This window comes from Hyperolius riggenbachi, chromosome 8 (assembly GCF_040937935.1).
Source record: "Hyperolius riggenbachi isolate aHypRig1 chromosome 8, aHypRig1.pri, whole genome shotgun sequence".
NCBI classification, from domain to species: Eukaryota; Metazoa; Chordata; class Amphibia; order Anura; family Hyperoliidae; genus Hyperolius; species Hyperolius riggenbachi.
Genome location: NC_090653.1, coordinates 253,687,138 through 253,709,122, shown reverse-complemented (window position 1 = coordinate 253,709,122; position 21,985 = coordinate 253,687,138). Strand labels below are relative to the sequence as shown.

Here is a 21,985-nt window from a genome sequence, read left to right as displayed (position 1 = left end):
TATAGTGCAAGGGAGAAAGAAACGTTTATCATCTAGAGGTAAAGACTGCACGCCTAGGGTATTACCTCCAACTACACCTAGGCGGCAGCGTTTCCCGACCTCTTGGGACAATTCTGCACTTTATGACCCTCCTCTGCACAGTATAGACAGAGCTGCTCTTTTTCCCTACGTCTCCTTTCCACCTGGGACAATCTCGACCGACCAATTTGCATTGGTTCCGGTGGAGGGGACGCTGGTGGTGATGAAACTGGAGGAGAAGCTGTATAAGACAAGGATCGCCCATTGTTCCTACCCCGTGTCTGTTTCTGATAACGTAAACGACGATCAATTCTGATGGCCGATGATATGGCCTCATCAATGGATTTGGGCTCAGGATGGCCCAACATCAGATCAGAAACTGCGTCTGACAACCCTGACAGGAAACAGTCTAAAAGAGGGAATGAGCCCCATCTTGCTGACACTGCCCACTTTCTAAACTCTGCAGCATAGTCTTCTACCGGACCTTTGCCCTGCCGTAGCAATTTGAGCTTCCGCTCTGCAGTAGAGGCAATGTCCGGATCATCGTAAATTATAGCCATAGCTTTAAAAAATTCCTCTACCGAGGTCAAGGCCTTATCCCCTGTGGGAAGACTATATGCCCAAGTCTAGGAATTCCCTGACAGTAGAGTCTTAATAAATGTTACTTTCTGTGCTATGGTTCCTGATGAGTTAGGCCTTAACTCAAAGTATGATAACACTCTGTTTCTAAAATTCCGGAAGTCAGATCTGTGACCAGAAATCTTTTCAGGTACGGACATGCGTATGTCTGTGCTATGAGGAGATCGCACTGCATTCACAGCCGTCTGAAAGACTTCTACAGTCCCAGACAAAGCGTCAATCTGGGTCTGGTGACTATTCAGCACTCGGGTGTAATTTTCCACCGTAGTGGTGAGTGCATCAAGACGGCTACTGAGTGCGTCCATTTGGGTTTGGTCTGCCGTTCTGTAACGATTGGTGTCAGCACGCAGAGAGAAACTGATTATTGGTGATCTGCAGTATCACCAAGAATGCAGACATATACCTGATTATTAATGATCTGCAGAATCACCGATAATACAGATATATTGCTAACCTCTGGACACCTATAGGTATGTGAGTGTTTGGTGTAACAGTAATACTTTGAGACATGCACCTGCTGAGCAGGTGATCAGAAGCAGCCTGGAGTACTGCTTTAGAGGACACAGGAATCTTACAGCAGCCTGAGACTCTCCAAGGGATGGAGTCAGGCTGGAGATGGGAAGGACCAGCGTGTGAGTGACACCTGAAAGGTGATGTCACTATCTGAGCTGGAGACTATCTCTAGACAGGGAGATAGCTCTCGAGGTCGGGCAAGTCAGGTCGGCAACACACGGTCAGATAAAGTACATAGACAGAAAACTGATTCGGTATCCAAGGCAAGCAGGGTTTGGCAACAGAAGATCAGATATGCGAGGTACCGAATCAGATGACAGAAGAATAGTCAGATAAGCAATAAGTCATAACATATATCAAACAATGCCTAGTCTGGGTGTGAGGTCCTTGGTCTCTACACCCCGGAACTAGTCTGAAGTATAACAGAGTGGAATGTACAAGTTCCCTAGTCTTTGGTGCGAGGTCCGTGGTCTCAGCACCCTGGAACTAGTCTGGAGTATAACACAGATGACAATACAGTTCCCTAATCTGGGTGTGAGGTCCGTGGTCTCTACACCCTGGAACTAGTCTAAGCATAAAATGAATAATAACTCAAAGTTTCTGGCTCAGTGTGAATTCCCAGGGACACCTGGTTCAAACACACTGTGAGAACTGACAAAGGTCTGAGTGCTTTCACCTAGTAATCGCAACGGCAGACAACTTGAGACTGGCCAGCAGCAAGTATATATGGGGCAGTGCTCTTCAGCACCGCCCCTGAATGATCAACCAATGGAAACTTGCCCTGGCGTCAGCTGATCAGCGCGATCAGCTGACCTTCCCATGTTTAGCATAAGAGTTCTGCCTCTCAGCGCGCGCGCGCGTGCGTGTGTTCCTCAGCCTGTGTGCACTAAAAGACCCAGCCACACCAGACCCACACCGCTCCGCACAGGCCGCTGTGCTGGACGCGGGATCCGCCGCCTCACTGCTGTCGCAGGCGGCCTTTCCGCGCTCTGCCCTGCCACCAGATGCACGCGTCTGCGTGCAAACCGCCGCATTGGACGCGGAAACAGCCGCCTCAGTACCAAACGCGGCGGCTTTTCCGCGTTCTCTCACAATAGGTAACTATTTTAGAACAAGTACAGGAACACAATTTCTCTAGCTGTGAACAAGAAGGTAACCACAAAGGCCATTACCGTATAAAATTAATAAGTTAAAGAGGAACTTCAGCCTAAACAAACATAATGTCATTAAGGTACATTAGTTAGATTAATTAAAATAGATAGTCAAAATATTCTCTTACCAAAAAGAACAGGCAAATGTTTGATTCATGAGGGCAGACATCTTTTTGGTTGAAAGGATCACCCTCCCAGTTTCTAGGCAACATGAACAACAACATAGGAAATCCCATCATGCTTTGCACAGCATCAGGGGGAAAAAAGCCCGGGCAATTTTCTTTGATGGGGCGGAGCTCAGCTTTTATGCAGCTAAAAATAAGGCTGATGTAAGAAAAACAAAGTTCTGATGCTGCGGAACTGTTAAAGAAACACCAAGCCTTTTGAGTTCTGCTGAGTAGATTTTTAGTACGAAGGTTCACTTTAAGGTGACCGTACATCTCTCAACTTGGCGGCTGATTGACCATCCGACTCGATAATTATTATCGAATTGAATGAAAATCAGTGCAATGAATAGCATGCCAGATCGACGATGCGACTCATATTGGTGCCGATATTGGTCGCGCGGATCGATTGGACATGCTGCAAGACGTCGCACTGTCGTGGTCGATGGATATCAGGATGAGCGACAAATGTAACGGAACCCTCTGCTGCACTCCCCCCCCCCCCCCCCCAATGTAAAAGGTGTTCCGTCCCTCCCCTCCCTCTTGTGGAGTATAATTTCCCCTGCCTGTGTCTTGCTTCGTGCTCCGTCCACAATCTGCATACATGCACTCCACGTGGTTGCTGACGTATATGTGCACGTTTGTCATCACACAGCGTGGAGAGGCGGCAACACAAGGCAGATAAATTTAATGCTAAAATCAACCGGGAATCAGCCTGCAGTGTATGGGCAGGCAAAAGATCTCTCTCTGATCAGATTTAATCAGAGAGAGATCAGTCTCTTGGTTGATCTGCCCATACAGTATGGGCACTTAGGCTCCCTGCACACTGCAAATCCGTTTTCCGTTTCCGTTTCCGATTTTCCCTGAATACATTCAACAGAAAAACGGATCAAAAAACGCAGCATGCAGTTAAGATTAAAAATCTGAATCGGAATCGGATGTAAAAACAGATTAAAAAGCGGAATCGGAATATGAAATGCATGCAGTGTGCAAGAGGCCTTCAACTGAACTAATCAGAGTATGCGCATTCTCTTCAGCCTGCTCAGTACAAACTGAAGATAGGCGCAAAGTTGTGGTGGACATCACTTGCCAGTATATGCCATACATTATTCCACTGGTCATCTTCCTCAAGAGGATCTGTACCATGTAGTGACATCCCTGAGGCACTTTGTGTTCTTATAGAAATGTCTTGTGTTCCAGATGGGCTGAAGTCCTACAGTATTCCCGAAGGAGAGACATACATAGCTCCCGGTCATCCTGTGGCTTATCTCAATGACTCCACCTACGATGGATACCTAGAGAAGAGGTACAACGGCCTTCAGAGAGAACTTCCGATGTAAACATGGCTGATTTATGAAATCTGAGAAAGGAGGGCTCACCTTTATTTAATGTGATATGATTCAGAGTTTCCTATGGGTTGAACTGGGGAATTATCCAGGGTCCTGAGCTTAAGTGCTTCCGGCAAGGATTGTGAAGGCCAGAAAAAATTCACTATTAGTACAGTAGTAAAATGTGAATGGACCCATTATTTATCTGTGCCCAGAACCCTATTTTACCCAACACCAAAAAGTGTTCTAACGAACCCACTAATGATAAAATGTTTTTTGTACAATGTTATTATTATTAATAACAGCAACTGCCCCAGATCTGGGCCTTTGTGGCCTTTCCAGAAATTGAATAAATCCACATAAAGACAGACGCAGGACTCCTCCTGGATAAGTTGCAAGTTGCTTTTACGTTATATCACAGCAACAGCACGCACAGCGTTTCGGCCATCAAGACCTTCATGAGCCCTTGATGAAGGTCTTAACGATCGAAATATCATGTATGCTGTTGCTGTGTTATGATGTAAAGTAAAAGCAACAGGTAAAGTACCAGTTGTTTCTGCCTATGGATTTGTACTTTGGTCATTAGGAATCTGGACCTTACTGGCTTGACTCCCTGGGGCATACTATGTTGATAAAGTGGCAAGTGACTGGCACATAATTAATGAATAAGCCCAATAGGATTCGGAGAGTTTGCGGCAGCCTTAGAGAAATCTTGCAGCTGCGTATGGGAAGAAATTATCAGCAAAGACAACCTTAATCTACCAGGACGATCTACCGTTGTTTAGGCTGTGAGCATAAATACCTGATTAAATGTTACCTATACAAGGAGGAATACATTCTCGCATCAAGCCTCATTGCTGTGTTTGGAATGCAGGCGCCTGTTTGACGGCCTGGGACAACTGACAGACGGCGTGCTCGGTCTGGACGATTTCACGCAGAGCCACCAGTATCGGGTCTGGCCAGGATATGACTACGTGGGCTGGAAGAATGAAAGCACACGTAACGGTTATGTGGAGATAGAGTTCCAGTTCGATAAGCCAAGAAACTTCACTTCTATGAAGGTAAAATCCCCACTTGCCCATCTTTTAAGGGACAGGCAGTGTTGTCTTTTTAAATCTTCTTTATTCTAAATATAAATATATTTATATTTATGCATATTATATGTATGGCCATCTATCTATCTGTGTATCTGTCTGTTTGCTATCTACCTAGCTGTCAATGAAGCTATCTCTCATTCCACGTATGATAAACCTCGTACACAATGAGGCACTTCTGTTGCCCTCCAAGGATTGGCACATAATCCCAGGGCAACAGTGTAGTGCCGACACTGTACAGATGCATCACTAGCTTCCAGGCTAGCAACGTGTCTAATGCAGTGTGGGGAGAGGGGGGGGGGGGGAGGATGAGTGGCGTATGATGGAGAGAAGCTTGAGCAGATGCAGTGACAGTGTGAGACAGATGCTAGAGATGGAAGGAGAGGGCATGAGAGGAGGAGCTTAAAGAGAACCAGAGATGAAGCACCTTCTTGTATTTTACCTTATAAATCAGTGGGAACATGACAGTAAACACCTAATCTGCTCTTTGTTTCATTGTTCTCTGTTTAATCTGACTGTTATCACCTCTGTTAAGAATCCCCGACTGAGCACTCAGTCCTGCTTTGCTATGGAAAGATTATAGCTGAGTCTGTCTTCTCTGGTGTCTTTTCAAGCCCAAGCCTGCCCCCTTGTGGCTCTGCTATAATGATTCAGCTATAATTATTCCCTGCAAAGCCAGACTGAATGCTCAGTCCGGGATTCTTATCACAGCTGATAAGACACTTTTAGCAGTGAGGATGAAACAGAGAGCATGGTAAGTGTTTTCACTAATGTTCTTACTGATATATATGGTAAAATACACAAGGGTGCTTCGTCTCTGGTTCCCTTTAAGTAGAAGCAGTTACAGTGTGCGACAGACATAAAGGTACATGGTACAATTTTTTCATTTTTTTCGATTAGATCATTTAGTTCGATTACTCTACTCTATAAGATCGAATATAAAGATTTTTCCAACATGTTCGATTGGATTTTTATTGAGAAAAAGGGATAACTGTTCGTTTTTCTTGATCTAAAAAAAAAAAAAAAAAGATTATTTTCAACTTTCATTTGATTCAATAGTTTTGGTTGAATAAATGGGGAAATCAAACTTTTTATTGTACCTTGTATGGGCACCATAAGAGTGAGAAAGAAGGGGAGCTCGAGCAGAAGCACTAAGGGCCCTTTTCCACTAGTAATCGCTAGCGTTAGTGCTAAATGCTACCGATTGCGATTCAGCAAAAGTTAAAAATTTCCCGACGTTTGCGATCGCGATTTTGCTATGTTATGCACTGCATAGCAAAATCCCTGCAATAATCGCTCCACGGCGCAATTGCGATTAAGTAAAAAACAAATCGCGGTAGTGGAAATGACCTACCACCATTCCTATGTTAAAAAGCAAACCGTAGCGATTTGAAAATCACTAGCGGTTTGCGATTCAGCAATCGCAAACGCTCTAGTGGAAAAGGGCCCTTATAGTGTGAGACAGACGCAAGAGTAAGAAAGAGAGGGCAAGAGAGGAGGAGCTCAAACAGAAGCACTTATAGTGTAAGACAGACACAAGAGTGAGAAGGAGGGGGCATGAAAGGAGGAGCTCGAGCAGAAGCAGTTACAGTGTGAGACAGACACAAGTGTGATAAGGAGGGAGCAAGAGAGGAGGCGCTCGAGCAGAAGCAGTTACAGTGTGAGAAGGAGGGAGCATGAGAGGAGGCGCTCGAGCAGAAGCAGTTACAGTGTGAGACAGAAACAAGAGTGAGAAAGAAGGGGCATGAGAGGAGGAGCTCGAGCAGAAGCAGTTACAGTGTGAGACAGACACAAGTGTGAGAAGGAAGCGGCACGAGAGGAGGCGCTCGAGCAGAAGCAGTTACAGTGTGAGAAGGAGGGAGCATGAGAGGAGGCGCTCGAGCAGAAGCAGTTACAGTGTGAGACAGACACAAGTGTGAGAAGGAAGCGGCACGAGAGGAGGAGCTGGAGCAAAAGCAGTTACAGTGTGAGACAGACATGAAAGTGATAAAGAGGGGCAGCTCAAGCAGAAGCAAATACAGTCTGAGACAGACACAAGCGTGGGAAGAAGGGGACACAAGAGGAGGAGCTCCAGCAGAGGCAATTACAGTGTGATTGATAAAGACAGAGTAAAAGATACTCTTTCATGTCTTCCCAGGTCCACTGTAACAACATGTTCATGAAAGGAGTAAAGATTTTCCAAAGGGCAGAGTGCCTTTTTAAATCGCGTCAACAGTCTGACTGGGAGGCGGAGTCGGTGGGCGTGGTGACGGTGCTGGATGACAAGAATCCAAGCTCCAGGTTCGTCATCATACCGTTACAGCAACGTGTGGGGAGCTTCATCCTCTGCAGATTCTACTTCGCCGACACCTGGATGATGTTCAGCGAGATCTCCTTCCAGTCAGGTAATACCTGATGAGCATGTGTGATAATGCCTAACCGCAGAGACTTGCAGCATCAAATCAAATTCCAAACCTTCCAAATATGTTATTATAACCATGACCCTTAAAGGGATACTGTAGGGGGGGCCAGGGGAAAATGAGTTGAACTTACCTGGGGCTTCTAACGGTCCCCCGCAGACATCCTGTGTTGGCGCAGCCACTCACTGATGCTCCGGCCCCGCCTCCGGTTCACTTCTGGAATTTCAGACTTTAAAGTCTGAAAACCACTACGCCTGCGTTGCCGTGTCCTCGATCCCGCTGATGTCATCAAGAGCGCACAGCGCAGGCCCAGTATGGTCTGTGTCTGCGCAGTACACTCCTGGTGACATCAGTGGGAGCGAGGACACGGGCATGCAGGCGCAGTGGTTTTCAGACTTTAAAGTCGGAAATTCCAGAAGTGAACCGGAGGCTGGGCCGGAGCATCGGTGAGTGGCTGCGCCAACACAGGATGTCTGCGGGGGACCATTAGAAGCCCTGGGAAAGTTCAGCTCATTTTCCCCTGACCCCCCTACAGTATCCCTTTAATTTATCAAGCTTCAGAATATTGTGCGGTTCAGTGCAGTATGTTAGAAAGGGCTGCAGATTACAAAGGCTCGTCAATCACACGAGTGATGGTTGGAGCACCCTGTCCTATGAGGCTTACAAGAGGAAGCGAAGAGGACCGGTCTTATTAGGCTTAAAGAGAAACTCCGACCAAGAATTGAACTTTATCCCAATCAGTAGCTGATAGCCCCTTTCACATGATAATTCTATTCCTTTTCACAAACGGATCATCAGGGGGCTCTGTATGGCTGATATTGTGGTGAAATCCCTCTCACAGTGTGATGTCAGGACTATGGTTCTGACATCACACTGTGGGAGCCTTGTTGCACTGTGGGAAATAACAGCTGTTTCCAACTGCCAAAAAAAGCAAGCAGTGTCTCCTTCCACTGGCATCACCTGCCAGCAGTAAAATGTCACCATGTGATAAATGTCAGAATGTAAATCAGGGAGAGGAAAAAATTTACAATGGGCAAAGACTGACTAAATAATTTATACATACTTATTGTAACAATGAAGCACTTTTTTTATTACATTATTTTCAATGAAGTAGCAGTAGGGTATTGTACCATGTTAGCCATCAGTAAAAGCAAGAAGTTATAAATCAGGATGATACCATTTATTGGCTAACTAAAAATGAATAAAAATAAGCAAGCTTTCGGCCTTGCAGCCTTCGTCGGGCTTATATCCTGTTAGTTTGCAAGCTGGTGGTAGACAGCTATATACATGCAACATCAAAAGGGAAAACAAATTGTGAGAGAACGCGGAAAAGCCGCCGCGTGTGCTGCTGAGGAGGCGGCTAATTCCGCGTCCAATGTGGCGGTTTGCACGCGGAAGCGTGCGTCTGGAAACAGGGCAGAACGCGGAAAAGCCGCCGCATGCAACAACAGTAAGGCGGCTGGTTCTGCGTCCAGCGCGGCGGTTTGCACGCGGCAGCATGTGTCTGGTGTGGCTGAGTCTGTTAGTGCACACAGGCTTAGGAATACACGCGCGCGCGCTGAGAGGCAGAACTCTTATATTGGGCATGGAGAGATCAGCTGATCACGCCGATCAGCTGACTCCAGAGCAGGATACTATTGGTTGATCAATTAAGGGTGGTGCTGGAGAGCACTACTCCATATATAGTTACTACTGGCCAGTTGCAAGTTGTCTGCCGTTGCGAACACTACGTGGAAGCACTCAGACCTTAGTCAGATCCAACAGTGTGTTTGAACCAGGTGGACCTGGGAATTCACACTGAGCCAGATTACTTATACAGTTATTCTGTTTATGCTTAGGCTAGTTCCAGGGTGCTGAGACCACGGACCTCGCACCCAAGACTAGGGAACTGTATTATCATTTGTGTTATACTCCAGACTAGTTCCAGGGTGCTGAGACCACGGACCTCGCACCCAAGACTAGGGAACTGTATTATCATTTGTGTTATACTCCAGACTAGTTCCAGGGTGTAGAGACCACGGACCTCACACCCAGACTAGGCGTTGTTTGATATCTGTTATGACTTATTGCTTTCCTTGCTACTCCTCTGTCCTCTGATTCGGTACCTCGCATATCTGATACTCCGTTGCCAAACCCGGCTTGCCCTGGATACCGAATCAGTCTTCTGTCTTTGTACTTTATCTGTCCGTGTGTTACCGACCTGGCGTGCCCGACCTCGAGAGCTATCTCTACTCTTAAGAGATAGTCTCCAGATCAGATAGTGACATCCACCATCAGGTGTCACTCACGTTTTGAAGCCACCCTTCAGGGCAGTGACACGAAGATCATCCATGCTGTGTCCGTTGGACTGAAAGTGTGTAGCAACTGGGAGTCCAGATTTGGTATCATTAATAGTGTGCCTGTGTCCATTCATACGTTTGCGCAGAGTTTGTCCAGTTTCTCCCACGTACAGAACATTGGGGCATTTAGCACACAAGATCAGATATACTAGATTGGTGGAACCACAGGAAAATGTGACTTGTACTCTGTACTCCTGTTGTGAACCTGGTATAGTTAACATCGTAATATGTGGGACCTGCAGACACATTTACTCCACTGACAGGGTAACGATACCAGGTTCACAACAGGAGTACAGAGTACAAGGTACATTTTCCTGTGGTTCCACCAATCTGGTATATCTGATCATGTGTGCTAAATGCTCCAATGTTCTGTACGTGGGAGAAACTGGACAAACTCTGCGCAAACGTATGAAAGGACACAGGCACACTATTAATGATACCAAATCTGGACTCCCAGTTGCTACATACTTTCGGTCCAACGGACACAGCATGGATGATCTTTGTGTCACTGCCCTGAAGGGCGGCTTCAAAACGTCAAATGATCGATTAATAGCAGAAACAAAATTTATAAATCGATTCAAAGCTGTGCAGAAGGGTTTGAATAAAGAAAAACTTTTTATATTGGTATGAGGCTGATGATATTTGAACTTTCTCAGTCATTCTAGCTGAACTTGTGAACTAAGAATTTACGATACCTCTGGGTCAATCCTAATCCCAGGTCTGTGAGCATCCAGTAAAAAAGGATCCTTATCTCAGCTAACGACCTCTAACCCCATTTAGATGGTCTGTTTGAATTAAGGCATCTTAATGACATGTATTTTATGCTTGAAAAAAATATCTGTGTTCCCTTTTGATGTTGCATGTATATAGCTGTCTACCACCAGCCTGCAAACTAACAGGATATAAGCCCGACGAAGGCTGCAAGGCCGAAAGCTTGCTTATTTTTATTCATTTTTAGTTAGCCAATAAATGGTATCATCCTGATTTATAACTTCTTTATTTTCAATGAAGCTCCTCTTTAACCACTTAAGGACTGCAGTCATAAAACCCCTTAAGGACCAGAGCCTTTTTTTCCATTCGGACCACTGCAGCTTTCACGGTTTATTGCTCAGTCATACAACCTACCACCTAAATGAATTTTACCTCCTTTTCTTGTCACTAATACAGCTTTCTTTCGGTGCTATTTGATTGCTGCTGCGAGTTTTACTTTTTATTATATTCATCAAAAAAGACATGAATTTTGTCAAAAAAATGACTTTTTTAACTTTCTGTGCTGACATTTTTCAAATAAAGTAAAATTTCCTATACATTTGAGCGCGAAAGTTATTCTGCTACATGTCTTTGATAAAAAAAAACCCATTCAGTGTATATTTATTGGATTGGGTAAAAGTTATAGCGTTTACAAACTATGGTGCCAAAAGTGAATTTTCCCATTTTCAAGCATCTCTGACTTTTCTGCGCACCTGTCAGGTTTCATGAGGGGCTAAAATTCCAGGATAGTACAAATCCCCCCCAAATAACCCCATTTTGGAAAGAAGACATCCCAAAGTATTCAGTGAGAGGCATGGTGAGTTCATAGAAGATTTTATTTTTTGTCACAAGTTAGCGGAAAATGACACTTTGTAACAAAACAAAAAAAATGAAAAGTTTCCATTTCTTCTAACTTGCGACAAAAAAAAATGAAATCTGCCACGGACTCACTATGCTACTCTCTGAATACCTTGAAGTGTCTACTTTCCAAAATGGGGTCATTTGTGGGGTGTGTTCACTGTCCTGGCATTTTGGGGGGTGCCTAATTGTAAGCACCCATGTAAAGCCTAAAGATGCTCATTGGACTTTGGGCCCCTTAGCGCAGTTAGGCTGCAAAAAAGTGCCACACATGTGGTATTGCCGTACTCAGGAGAAGTAGTATAATGTGTTTTGGGGTGTATTTTTACACATACCCATGCTGGGTGGGAGAAATATCTCCGTAAATGACAATTGTTTTATTTTTTTTACACACAATTGTCAATTTATAGAGATATTTCTCCCACTCAGCATGGGTATGTGGAAAAATACACCCCAAAACACATTATACTACTTCTCCTGAGTACGGCGATACCACATGTGTGGCACTTTTTTGCACCCTAACTGCGCTAAGGGGCCCAAAGTCCAATGAGTACCTTTAGGATTTCACAGGTCATTTTGAAAAATTTCGTTTCAAGACTGCTCCTCACGGTTTAGGGCCCCTAAAATGCCAGGACAGTATAGGAATCCCACAAATTACCCCATTTTAGAAAGAAGACACCCCAAGGTATTCCATTAGGAGGATGGTGAGTTCATAGAAGATTTTTTTTTTTTGTCACAAGTTAGCAGAAATTGATTTTAATTGTTTTTTTTCACAAAGTGTCATTTTCTGCTAACTTGTGACAAAAATAAAATCTTCTATGAACTCACCATACTCCTAACGGAATACCTTGGGGTGTCTTCTTTCTAAAATGGGGTCATTTGTGGGGTTCCTATACTGCCCTGGCATTTTAGGGGCCCTAAACCGTGAGGAGTAGTCTTGAAACCAAATGTCGCAAAATGACCTGTGAAATCCTAAAGGTACTCATTGGACTTTGGGCCCCTTAGCGCACTTAGGGTGCAAGAAAGTGCCACACATGTGGTACCGCTGTACTCAGGAGAAGTAGTATAATGTGTTTTGGGGTGTATTTTTACACATACAGATGCTAGGTGGGAGAAATATCTCTGTAAATGACAATTATTTGATTTTTTTTACACACAATTGTCCATTTACAGAGAGATTTCTCCCACCCAGCATGGGTATGTGTAAAAATACACCACAAAACACATTATACTACTTCTCCTGAGTACGGCGATACCACATGTGTGACACTTTTTTGCAACCTAGGTGCGTTAAGGGGCCTAACGTCCTATTCACAGGTCATTTTGAGGCATTTGGATTCTAGACTACTCCTCACGGTTTAGGGCCCCTAAAATGCCAGGGCAGTATAGGAACCCCACAAGTGACCCCATTTTAGAATGAAGACACCCCAAGGTATTCCGTTAGGGGTATGGTGAGTTCATAGAAGATTTTTTTTTTTTTGTCACAAGTTAGCGGAAAATGACACTTTGTGAAAAAAAAAAACAATACATATCAATTTCCGCTAACTTGTGACAAAAAATAAAATCTTCTATGAACTCACCATACTCCTAACGGAATACCTTGGGGTGTCTTCTTTCTAGAATGGGGTCATTTGTGGGGTTCCAATACTGCCCTGGCATTTTAGGGGCCCTAAACCGTGAGTAGTCGTCTTGAACCCAAATGTCTCAAAATGACCTGTGAAATCCTAAAGGTACTCATTGGACTTTGGGCCCCTTAGCACAGTTAGGCTGCAAAAAAGTGTCACACATGTGGTATCGCCGTACTCAGAAGAAGTAGTATAATGTGTTTTGTGGTGTATTTTTACATATAACCATGCTGGGTGGGAGAAATATCTCTGTAAATGACACATTTTTGATTTTTTTTACACACAATTGTCCATTTACAGAGAGATTTCTCCCACCCAGCATGGGTATGTGTAAAAATACACCACAAAACACATTATACTACTTCTCCTGAGTATGGCGATACTACATGTGTGACACTTTTTTGCAGCCTAGGTGCGCTAAGGGGCCCAACGTCCTATTCACAGGTCATTTTGAGGCATTTGTTTTCTAGACTACTCCCCACGGTTTAGGGCCCCTAAAATGCCAGGGCAGTATAGGAACCCCACAAGTGACCCCATTTTAGAAAGACGACACCCCAAGGTATTCCGTTAGGGGTATGGTGAGTTCATAGAAGATTTTATTTTTTGTCACAAGTTAGTGAAAAATGACACTTTGTGAAAAAAACAATAAAAATCCAATTTCCGCTAACTTTTGACAAAAAATAAAATCTTCTATGAACTCATCATACACCTAACAGAATACCTTGGGGTGTCTTCTTTCTAAAATGGGGTCACTTGTGGGGTTCCTATACTGCCCTGGCATTTTACGGGCCCAAAACTGTGAGTAGTCTGGAAACCAAATTTCTCAAAATGACTGTTCAGGGGTATAAGCATCTGCAAATTTTGATGACAGGTGGTCTATGAGGGGGCAAATTTTGTGGAAACGGTCATAAGCAGGGTGGCCTCTTAGATGACAGGATGTATTGGGCCTGATCTGATGGATAGGAGTGCTAGGGGGGTGACAGGAGGTGATTGATGGGTGTCTCAGGGGGCGGTTAGAGGGGAAAATAGATGCAATCAATGCACTGGGGAGGTGATCGGAAGGGGGTCTGAGGGGGATCTGAGGGTTTGGCCGAGTGATCAGGAGCCCACACGGGGCAAATTAGGGCCTGATCTGATGGGTAGGTGTGCTAGGGGGTGACAGGAGGTGATTGATGGGTGTCTCAAGGTGTGATTAGAGGGGGGAAATAGATGCAAGCAATGCACTAGCGAGGTGATCAGGGCTGGGGTCTGAGGGCGTTCTGAGGTGTGGGCGGGTGATTGGGTGCCCGCAAGGGGCAGATTAGGGTCTAATCTGATGGGTAACAGTGACAGGTGGTGATAGGGGGTGATTGATGGGTAATTAGTGGGTGTTTAGAGGAGAGAAGAGATGTAAACACTGCACTTGGGAGGTGATCGGATGTCGGATCTGCGGGCGATCTATTGGTGTGGGTGGGTGATCAGATTGCCCGCAAGGGGCAGGTTAGGGGCTGATTGATGGGTGGCAGTGACAGGGGGTGATTGATGGGTGGCAGTGACAGGGGGTGATTGATGGGTGATTGACAGGTGATCAGTGGGTTATTACAGGGAATAACAGATGTAAATATTGCACTGGCGAATTGATAAGGGGGGGGGTCTGAGGGCAATCTGAGCGTGTGGGCGGGTGATTGGGTGCCCGCAAGGGGCAGATTAGGGTCTAATCTGATGGGTAACAGTGACAGGTGGTGATAGGGGGTGATTGATGGGTAATTAGTGGGTGTTTAGAGGAGAGAATAGATGTAAACACTGCGCTTGGGAGGTGATCTGATGTCGGATCTGCGGGCGATCTATTGGTGTGGGTGGGTGATCAGATTGCCCGCAAGGGGCAGGTTAGGGGCTGATTGATGGGTGGCAGTGACAGGGGGTGATTGATGGGTGGCAGTGACAGGGGGTGATTGACAGGGGATCAGTGGGTTATTACAGGGAAGAACGGATGTAAATAATGCACTGGCGAATCGATAAGGGGGGGTTTGAGGGCAATCTGAGCGTGTGGGCGGGCGATTGGGTGCCCGCAAGGGTCTAATCTGATGGGTAACAGTGACAGGTGGTGATAGGGGGTGATTGATGGGTGATTGATGGGTAATTAGTGGGTGTTTAGAGGAGAGAATAGATGTAAACGATGGATTTGGGAGGTGATCTGATGTCGGATCTGCGGGCGATCTATTGGTGTGGGTGGATGATTAGATTGCCCGCAAGGGGCAGGTTAGGGGCTGATTGATGGGTGGCAGTGACAGGGGGTGATTGATGGGTGGCAGTGACAGGGGGTGATTGACAGGTGATCAGTGGGTTATTACAGGGAAGAACGGATGTAAATAATGCACTGGCGAATCGATAAGGGGGGGGGGGGGGGTTGAGGGCAATCTGAGTGTGTGGGCGGGCGATTGGGTGCCCGTAAGGGTCTAATCTGATGGATAACAGTGACAGGTGGTGATAGGGGGTGATTGATGGGTGATTGATGGGTAATTAGTGGGTGTTTAGAGGAGAGAATAGATGTAAACGATGGATTTGGGAGGTGATCTGATGTCGGATCTGCGGGCGATCTATTGGTGTGGGTGGGTGATCAGATTGCCCGCAAGGGGCAGGTTAGGGGCTGATTGATAGATGGCAGTGACAGGGGGTGATTGACGGGTGATTGACAGGTGATTGACAGGTGATTGACAGTTGATCAGGGGGGATAGATGCATACAGTACACAGGGGGGGGAGGGTCTGGGGGGGTCTGGGGAGAATCTGAGGGGTGGGGGGGTGATCAGGAGGGAGCAGGGGACAGTTTAGGGACTAACAAAAAAAATAGCGTTGACAGATAGTGACAGGGAGTGATTGATGGGTGATTAGGGGGGTGATTGTGTGCAAATGGTGGTCTGGGGGGTGGGCAGGGGGGGGTCTGAGGGGTACTGTGGGCGATCAGGGGGCAGGGGGGGGCAGATCAGTGTGTTTGGGTGCAGACTAGGGTGGCTGCAGCCTGCCCTGGTGGTCCCTCGGACACTGGGACCACCAGGGCAGGAGGCAGCCTGTATAATACACTTTGTAAACATTACAAAGCGTATTATACGCTTCCTATCCGGCGATCGTCGGGTTAACAACCCGCCGGCGCTTCCGATTGGCCGGCGGGTTGACGTCGCGGGTGGGCGGAGCCTATTGCCGGTGGATGCGCGCGCATCCCAGCGCGCGATCCCCGGCCAGAGAGTGCCCCAGGACCTGACGCCAATCTGCGTTACGTGGTCCTGGGGCTGCCACTTTGCCGCCGCCAATATAAAGTAGGCGGTCGGCAAGTGGTTAAAAGGGAACCAGAGACGAAGCACCCTTGTGTATTTTACCATCTATATCAGTAAGAACATTAGAGAAAACACTTACCATGCTCTCTGTTTCATCCTCACTGCTAAAAGTGTCTGTTATCAGCTGTGATAAGAATCCCGGACTGAGCATTCAGTCTAGCTTTGCAGGGATTAATTATAGCTGAGACATTATAGCAGAGCCACAAGGGGGCAGGCTTGGGCTTGAAAAGACACCAGAGAAGACAGACTCAGCTATAATCTTTCCGTAGCAAAGCTAGACTGAGTGCTCAGTCGGGGATTCTTATCAGAGGTGATAACAGTCAGATTAAACAGAGAACAATGAAACAAAGAGCAGATACAGTGTTTACTGACATGTTCCCACTGATTTATAAGGTAAAATACAAGAGGGTGCTTCATCTCTGGTTCTCTTTAAAGTCTAAAAAGAGGGAGCGCCCAGGATAAAGAAGAGGAGAAGAAGAATCTGCCCCATCAAGCAGTCTAATGCTGAGCATACATGGGTCGATCCGGCGGCCGATTAGCTGCCGGATCGACCCCTGCCGCGTCCCCGCCGGCGGTCCTTATCAGTGCTCGATTCCCTGCCATTGTCCGCCGGCGGGAATGAAGCGGATGCTGGTCGAACGGCTTGATCGGGCCAGCTGAATATTATCAGCTGGCCGGATCAGCTGGTCGATACACGGTACAGAAACGTACCGTGTATCCCCAGCATAAAGGCCTGAACACACATTAAAGTCAGCTGAGGCGGCAGATAACGACTACCGCTGCCGATAATGCGGCATGTGTACAGCAGCTCCCGACTGGCCAGTGGATCAACTCGGCAGAGCGATGGCTGAGATCTTTGTTCTCATTGCGTGGCGTCACATCTGCGCAGCTCGTCACCCCTCCAAATTCCTGCATAGCAGCAGAATGCGTTGTTGGCCATGCAATGTCGCCCGAGGGATTGGATCCCGATCCCCGTCAGGTGTCATCAATCCGGCGTGTGAACTGGGCTTTAGTGGTGGTGGAACTCAGAATACAGTAATTGGGAAGATGTTCTATCCTCATACGGCTTAGAATCTAAGAGGGCTGCTTGCCCCAACAGGATTTGGGGCAAGGACACATTGGCCTATTATTAGTTAGTATTTATACACAAAATAAGACCATGAAATTCCAGGAAGTCCTATTTAGGATTAGGACTATAGATATGATTGTTTATCTAATACGTTTATTTTTTGTTCATATTTTCTTTAACCATTTAGCGGCCAATTTATTTAGAGGCTTGCAAGTGCTCCAGGCCAATTTATTTTAGCACAGGGGACCTAAACTGAGAAGGATATGGATTTTTCCTTTTAAAATAATGTATCTAATACTTTTAGCCACAGCCCCTGAACAACCATGCAGATCAGGTGCTCTGACTGAAGTCCGACTGGATTAGCTGCATGCCTGTTTCAGGTCTGTGATTCAGCCACCACTGCAGCCAAAGCTCAACAGGACTGCCAGGCAGCTGGTATTGTTTAAAAGGAAACACCCATATCCCTCTCAGTTTAGGTTCCCTTTAATTTCTTATTTGTTAAATGTGCTTGCTACAGCACACCAAATAGTAGTACCAAATAGTACTGCTGTAATGTGTATTTATGGTCACTTGTCACTAGGGGGCAGTGTGAGACAATAATAGAGGTTTGCTTTCAGTTTCTGTATTTTTTGTTAGCAGGGAGAGATCAAAGCATTCCAAGATATTTACAGCACAAGGAGTTTTGCAGATGGCGGTTAAAAGCAGCGCACTTATCTCAAACAAAATAACTCTATTAAAACTGCTAATGGGTTAAAAACTAGTCAGCTGGTTAAAATACGTTAAATTAAATAAAAAACAAAAAAATCATCCATTAATTTTCACCCTTTACTTCCCCCACCTTTATAGTTACCAAAAAAATAATAATTTGTTAAAAAAAAAAAGTGATAGCATTAAAAAAAAAATCATAAATACTTAAGCTATGGACTCCACTTTTTTTTAAATATGTATGTCATGGGGTATATTACTGTTATATTAATAAATAATGGCTTGTAATTGTTGACGGAATACAAAAAAAAAAAAACTGAAAAAATGCTACTTTATTTCCAAATAATATATTGTTACTATACATTGTACTTGGAACATAATTTAAATGTTTCGATAGCCACGACTAATGGGCAAATAAAGTGGGTGGGTTTTATTTATAGTAGCAATTTTTATTTTAAAACTATAGGGCATGGAATTGGAGAAATAGTGTATTTTTCAGTTTTTATAAAATGCATAGAAAATAAAATAATTACTGAAAACAAGTATCGCTCATAAAAAGCCTAATCTGTGGCGACAACAAAAAATGGTATAGATCATTTTGGCCTGATAAGTAGTAATAAAGTTATAGGCAAATGAATGGGAGAGGTGCTGTAAGGTGAAAATTGCTCTGGTCGGTAAGGGGAAAAACCCCTTACTGGTGAACTGGTTAAATACTAAAATCTGTATTTAATGTGAATTGATGGTCATCCCATTGATGCCTTCTCCCTAGATATGGATATTGTAATGCCCACCAGCGTCACTCTGGTGCCAACTACTGTTCGGGCAGCCACCACTGAAGTCCCTTTCCTGAATGCTACTGAAAGAAAATCAGGTGAGTCCAACAAATCTCAGGATGGGACTGCCATAGGCTTCTCCAGTGTGGCTACACCAAGACTTGCAGGAAACCTGGACTGGGTGACATGGTTACCATGGCAAACACTTTGCTGTTCAATCATCCCTGTAGGCAGTGATGTAACAGCAACAGCATAGCATTCTCAATATACTTTGTATTAAACAAATACCATATATACTTGCATATAAGCCAACCCGTGTATAAGCCGAGCTATCCACTTTTCCCTCAGAAACCAGGAAAAAGTGATTTACTCGCGTATAAGCCCCCTCCCTAATATAGCCCCTCCACAGTAGCCAGATGTTCCCCCAGTACAAGTTAGCCCCCTTCCCAATTGCCAGATGTAGGATCATACAGTTGTGTCTCAAGAAGCCACTAGATGGTATAAGAGATATGAGACACAGCAATTGCCACACAGGAAGAATCCCGATCATTGCACTGCTGACATGTTGCTTGCACACTCTGCTCCACAAGCCAGGGGACACAGGTAAACTTGAGCAGTGCACTCTGCACACCATGTTGCAGGGGATAGGGGCACAGACACAGCAGGGTGCGAGATGGTAAGTGCAGGATCACTAGTGCACAAGCCTTACGCGCCTCAGCCAGTAACAAAACCTGCTCCACCATCTGTTCTGCTTCACTGACTCACATGTAAGCCGAGAGGGTAACTTTTCTGCACATTTTTTATGCTGAAAAATTAGGCTTATGCACGAGTATATACAGTACCTAGAAATACTGTGGCAGTGACAGCTGTCATATCTGATGGGTAATCGCCTCCTAAACTTCCATACACACGCTAGATCAAAGATTTATTATTATCATTATTTAGTATTTATATAGCGCCGACATCTTACGCAGCGCTGTACAGAGAATATGGTCTTGTCACTAACTGTCACTCAGAGGAGCTCACAGTCTAATCCCTACCGTAGTCGTATGTATCGTGTAGCGTATTTATTGTAGTCTAGGGCCAATTTAGGGGGAAGCCAATTAACTTATCTGTATGTTTTGGGGATGTGGGAGGAAACTGGAGTGCCCCGGAGGAAACCCACGCAGACACGGGGAGAACATACAAACTCCTTGCAGATGTTGACCTGGCTGGGATTCGAACCAGGGACCCAGCGCTGCAAGGCGAGAGCGCTAACCACTACGCCTCCGTGCTGCCCGGTGTCGATCTTCAGTCCTTGTGGGCTGAGGGCCTCACACATTTTTTGGTTCATCAAGGCAGACATCAAACCAACAAATATTGATTCCGGTAATGGCTCTAATGACTGTAACTGTACATCGTTTATTGCAAGCTTCTGAAACTTATTTTTCTTCAGACATTATACAGAACTGGGTCAGAACCGTACATACGGTTCTGACCCAATTAAAGGTATTACCGGAATCAATGTTTGTGGGTTTGATGTCTGCATTTCTGCTCCTCGACTAACACCGGACTGTACTTCACTTGGCTCATCAAGTAAGCAAAGTAAAGCAACACATTTCTCCAGTCCTCAGTCCATCCTAAACACTGGCTTGGTTATAGCCCTTAAGGACTAGAGTTCGACACCTATGCACTAAATAAAACTGCCCCACTCAGTTGCTTGGTCAGAGATCTGCCAGGCGGATCGATTCAGCCAAATGACAGCCTAGAGCATTGTTCTCCCACAATTCCACCCACCATGTTATGTCACTCTCACACCCCCAGTGAAGAAGTGTTTGCGTATAGGTTAGCAATGTGTCTGTGCGGCCCAGCAATGTCCGTTCGAAGAATCAGGTGCCGATCCATGCCGGGCAACATGCTTGGTATGTGTGTATGAGGCTTTGCTTAGACACATCTTTTATCTCCGTGGCTCACTCTCTGTCCACACAGGCTGTTCTATAAATGAGATTTATTTCTGCACACACACTTCTGTAAGAGATGCATTTGCATAAGAGACGGAACATAATTATAAGGCTGTTACTTATGAGACAAAAACAGTCCCACTGTGCTATATCTGTCAGAACCAGCATTTAGCATAGCTTACAGCTAAGCAATCTTAGGGCTGGTTCAGACGGACGTCTGCGTGGCGTCGCGTCTGGGGGCGTTGCGGCGGCTGCGCGATCAGGCTTTCAGTAGCCTTCGGTCACGTTCCGATGCGTCATGTTTTTTTCTTCCCCTAGGGGAACATCAGCCGTCGCGGTTGGCCGCCCCCTGGAAGCTACATGTTGCTTCCAGGGGCAGCTCGAACGCTCGCGAAAATCGGGACACGAACGCCGCGTTCGTGTAAAAGCGTGCAAAAGCTCGGTGTAAACGCTCCCATTCACTTGAATGGGAGCGTTTACCGCGACGTTCCGAACGCTTGCGGTAAACGCTCCGCAAGCGTCCGTGTGAACCAGCCCTTAAAGAGGAAGTATATGTATTGCAAAAGGGTGTGTGCTCAGACACCAAGTGAACCCTTATATACCTGGCTTTGCAGAAAAGGCCTAATTAGCTTATTCATGAAACACTGCTCAAGCAAATCTGCATTTGCTTTCGCATGCCAGGATATGCAGGGCTTTGCCAACTAACTCACCGCAAAATGTTTGCCCTGCGGGGGATTCGTTCGCTCAGCATTTAGCACTTATCCAGGATCGTCAACAGGGCACTCCAAGCACTCCGCCAGGGATGGCCGCCCGCACCCACCTCCCAAAGGATAGGACCTACCTTATTTCGTATTGCGTCCAAGTGCATTATTATGCCAGGCCAAATGTGCGCGACTTGGGAGCACTACGACAGGGGGGGAGTGAAGCATAGGTAACCCCAAGCCTAGTAAAGCTCAAGGGTGACTCTACAGCTCCACACCCCAATGGGGCCTTTCCTGGCGGTGGTAGCGCTTGGGGGGGGGGGCGCCCCGCACTTCTTAAACCTCCCTCCAGGGGGACGACTACAGAGTCTCTGAGCAGTGAGAGTGCTTGGAGTGCCCTGTTGGCCCCCCTTTTCCTGGGATCCTGGGGGGGCCTCCACGTGGCGATCCTGGATAAGTGCTAAATGCTGTGCGAACTAATCCCCCGCAGGGCAATAATTTTGTGGTGAGTCAGTTGGCAAAACCCTGCATATCCTGGCATGCGAAAGCGAATGCAGATTTGCTTCAGCAGTGTCTCATGAATAAGCTAATTAGGCCTTATCTGCAAAGC

The 21,985-nt window shown here is 45.9% G+C and overlaps 1 protein-coding gene and 1 long non-coding RNA gene across 6 annotated transcripts in view; one reads left to right on the top strand and one right to left on the bottom strand.

Annotated features, from left to right (window-relative positions):
* LOC137527764 (uncharacterized) overlaps positions 1–21,985 on the bottom strand; it is a 145,688-nt gene that overhangs the window by 36,364 nt on the left and 87,339 nt on the right. For 4 of the 5 annotated variants that reach the window (XR_011023211.1, XR_011023210.1, XR_011023208.1 and 1 more), the window contains 2 exons: positions 4,631–4,792; positions 3,865–3,940 (listed from right to left, as the gene is read on the bottom strand). The exons of the other annotated variant lie outside the window; for it this stretch is intronic. This is a non-coding gene — a long non-coding RNA (uncharacterized lncRNA). Of the gene's footprint in view, positions 1–3,864; positions 3,941–4,630; positions 4,793–21,985 lie in introns of those variants that run through there. 5 annotated transcript variants of the gene reach the window in all.
* Positions 1–21,985, top strand: part of LOC137527763 (discoidin domain-containing receptor 2-like) — a 64,673-nt gene that overhangs the window by 16,696 nt on the left and 25,992 nt on the right. The window contains exons 5-8 of the mRNA XM_068248639.1: positions 3,686–3,791; positions 4,688–4,874; positions 7,045–7,291; positions 18,731–18,832. Of these exons, the coding sequence (XP_068104740.1) occupies positions 3,686–3,791; positions 4,688–4,874; positions 7,045–7,291; positions 18,731–18,832 (642 nt within the window). The remainder of the gene's footprint in view (positions 1–3,685; positions 3,792–4,687; positions 4,875–7,044; positions 7,292–18,730; positions 18,833–21,985) is intronic.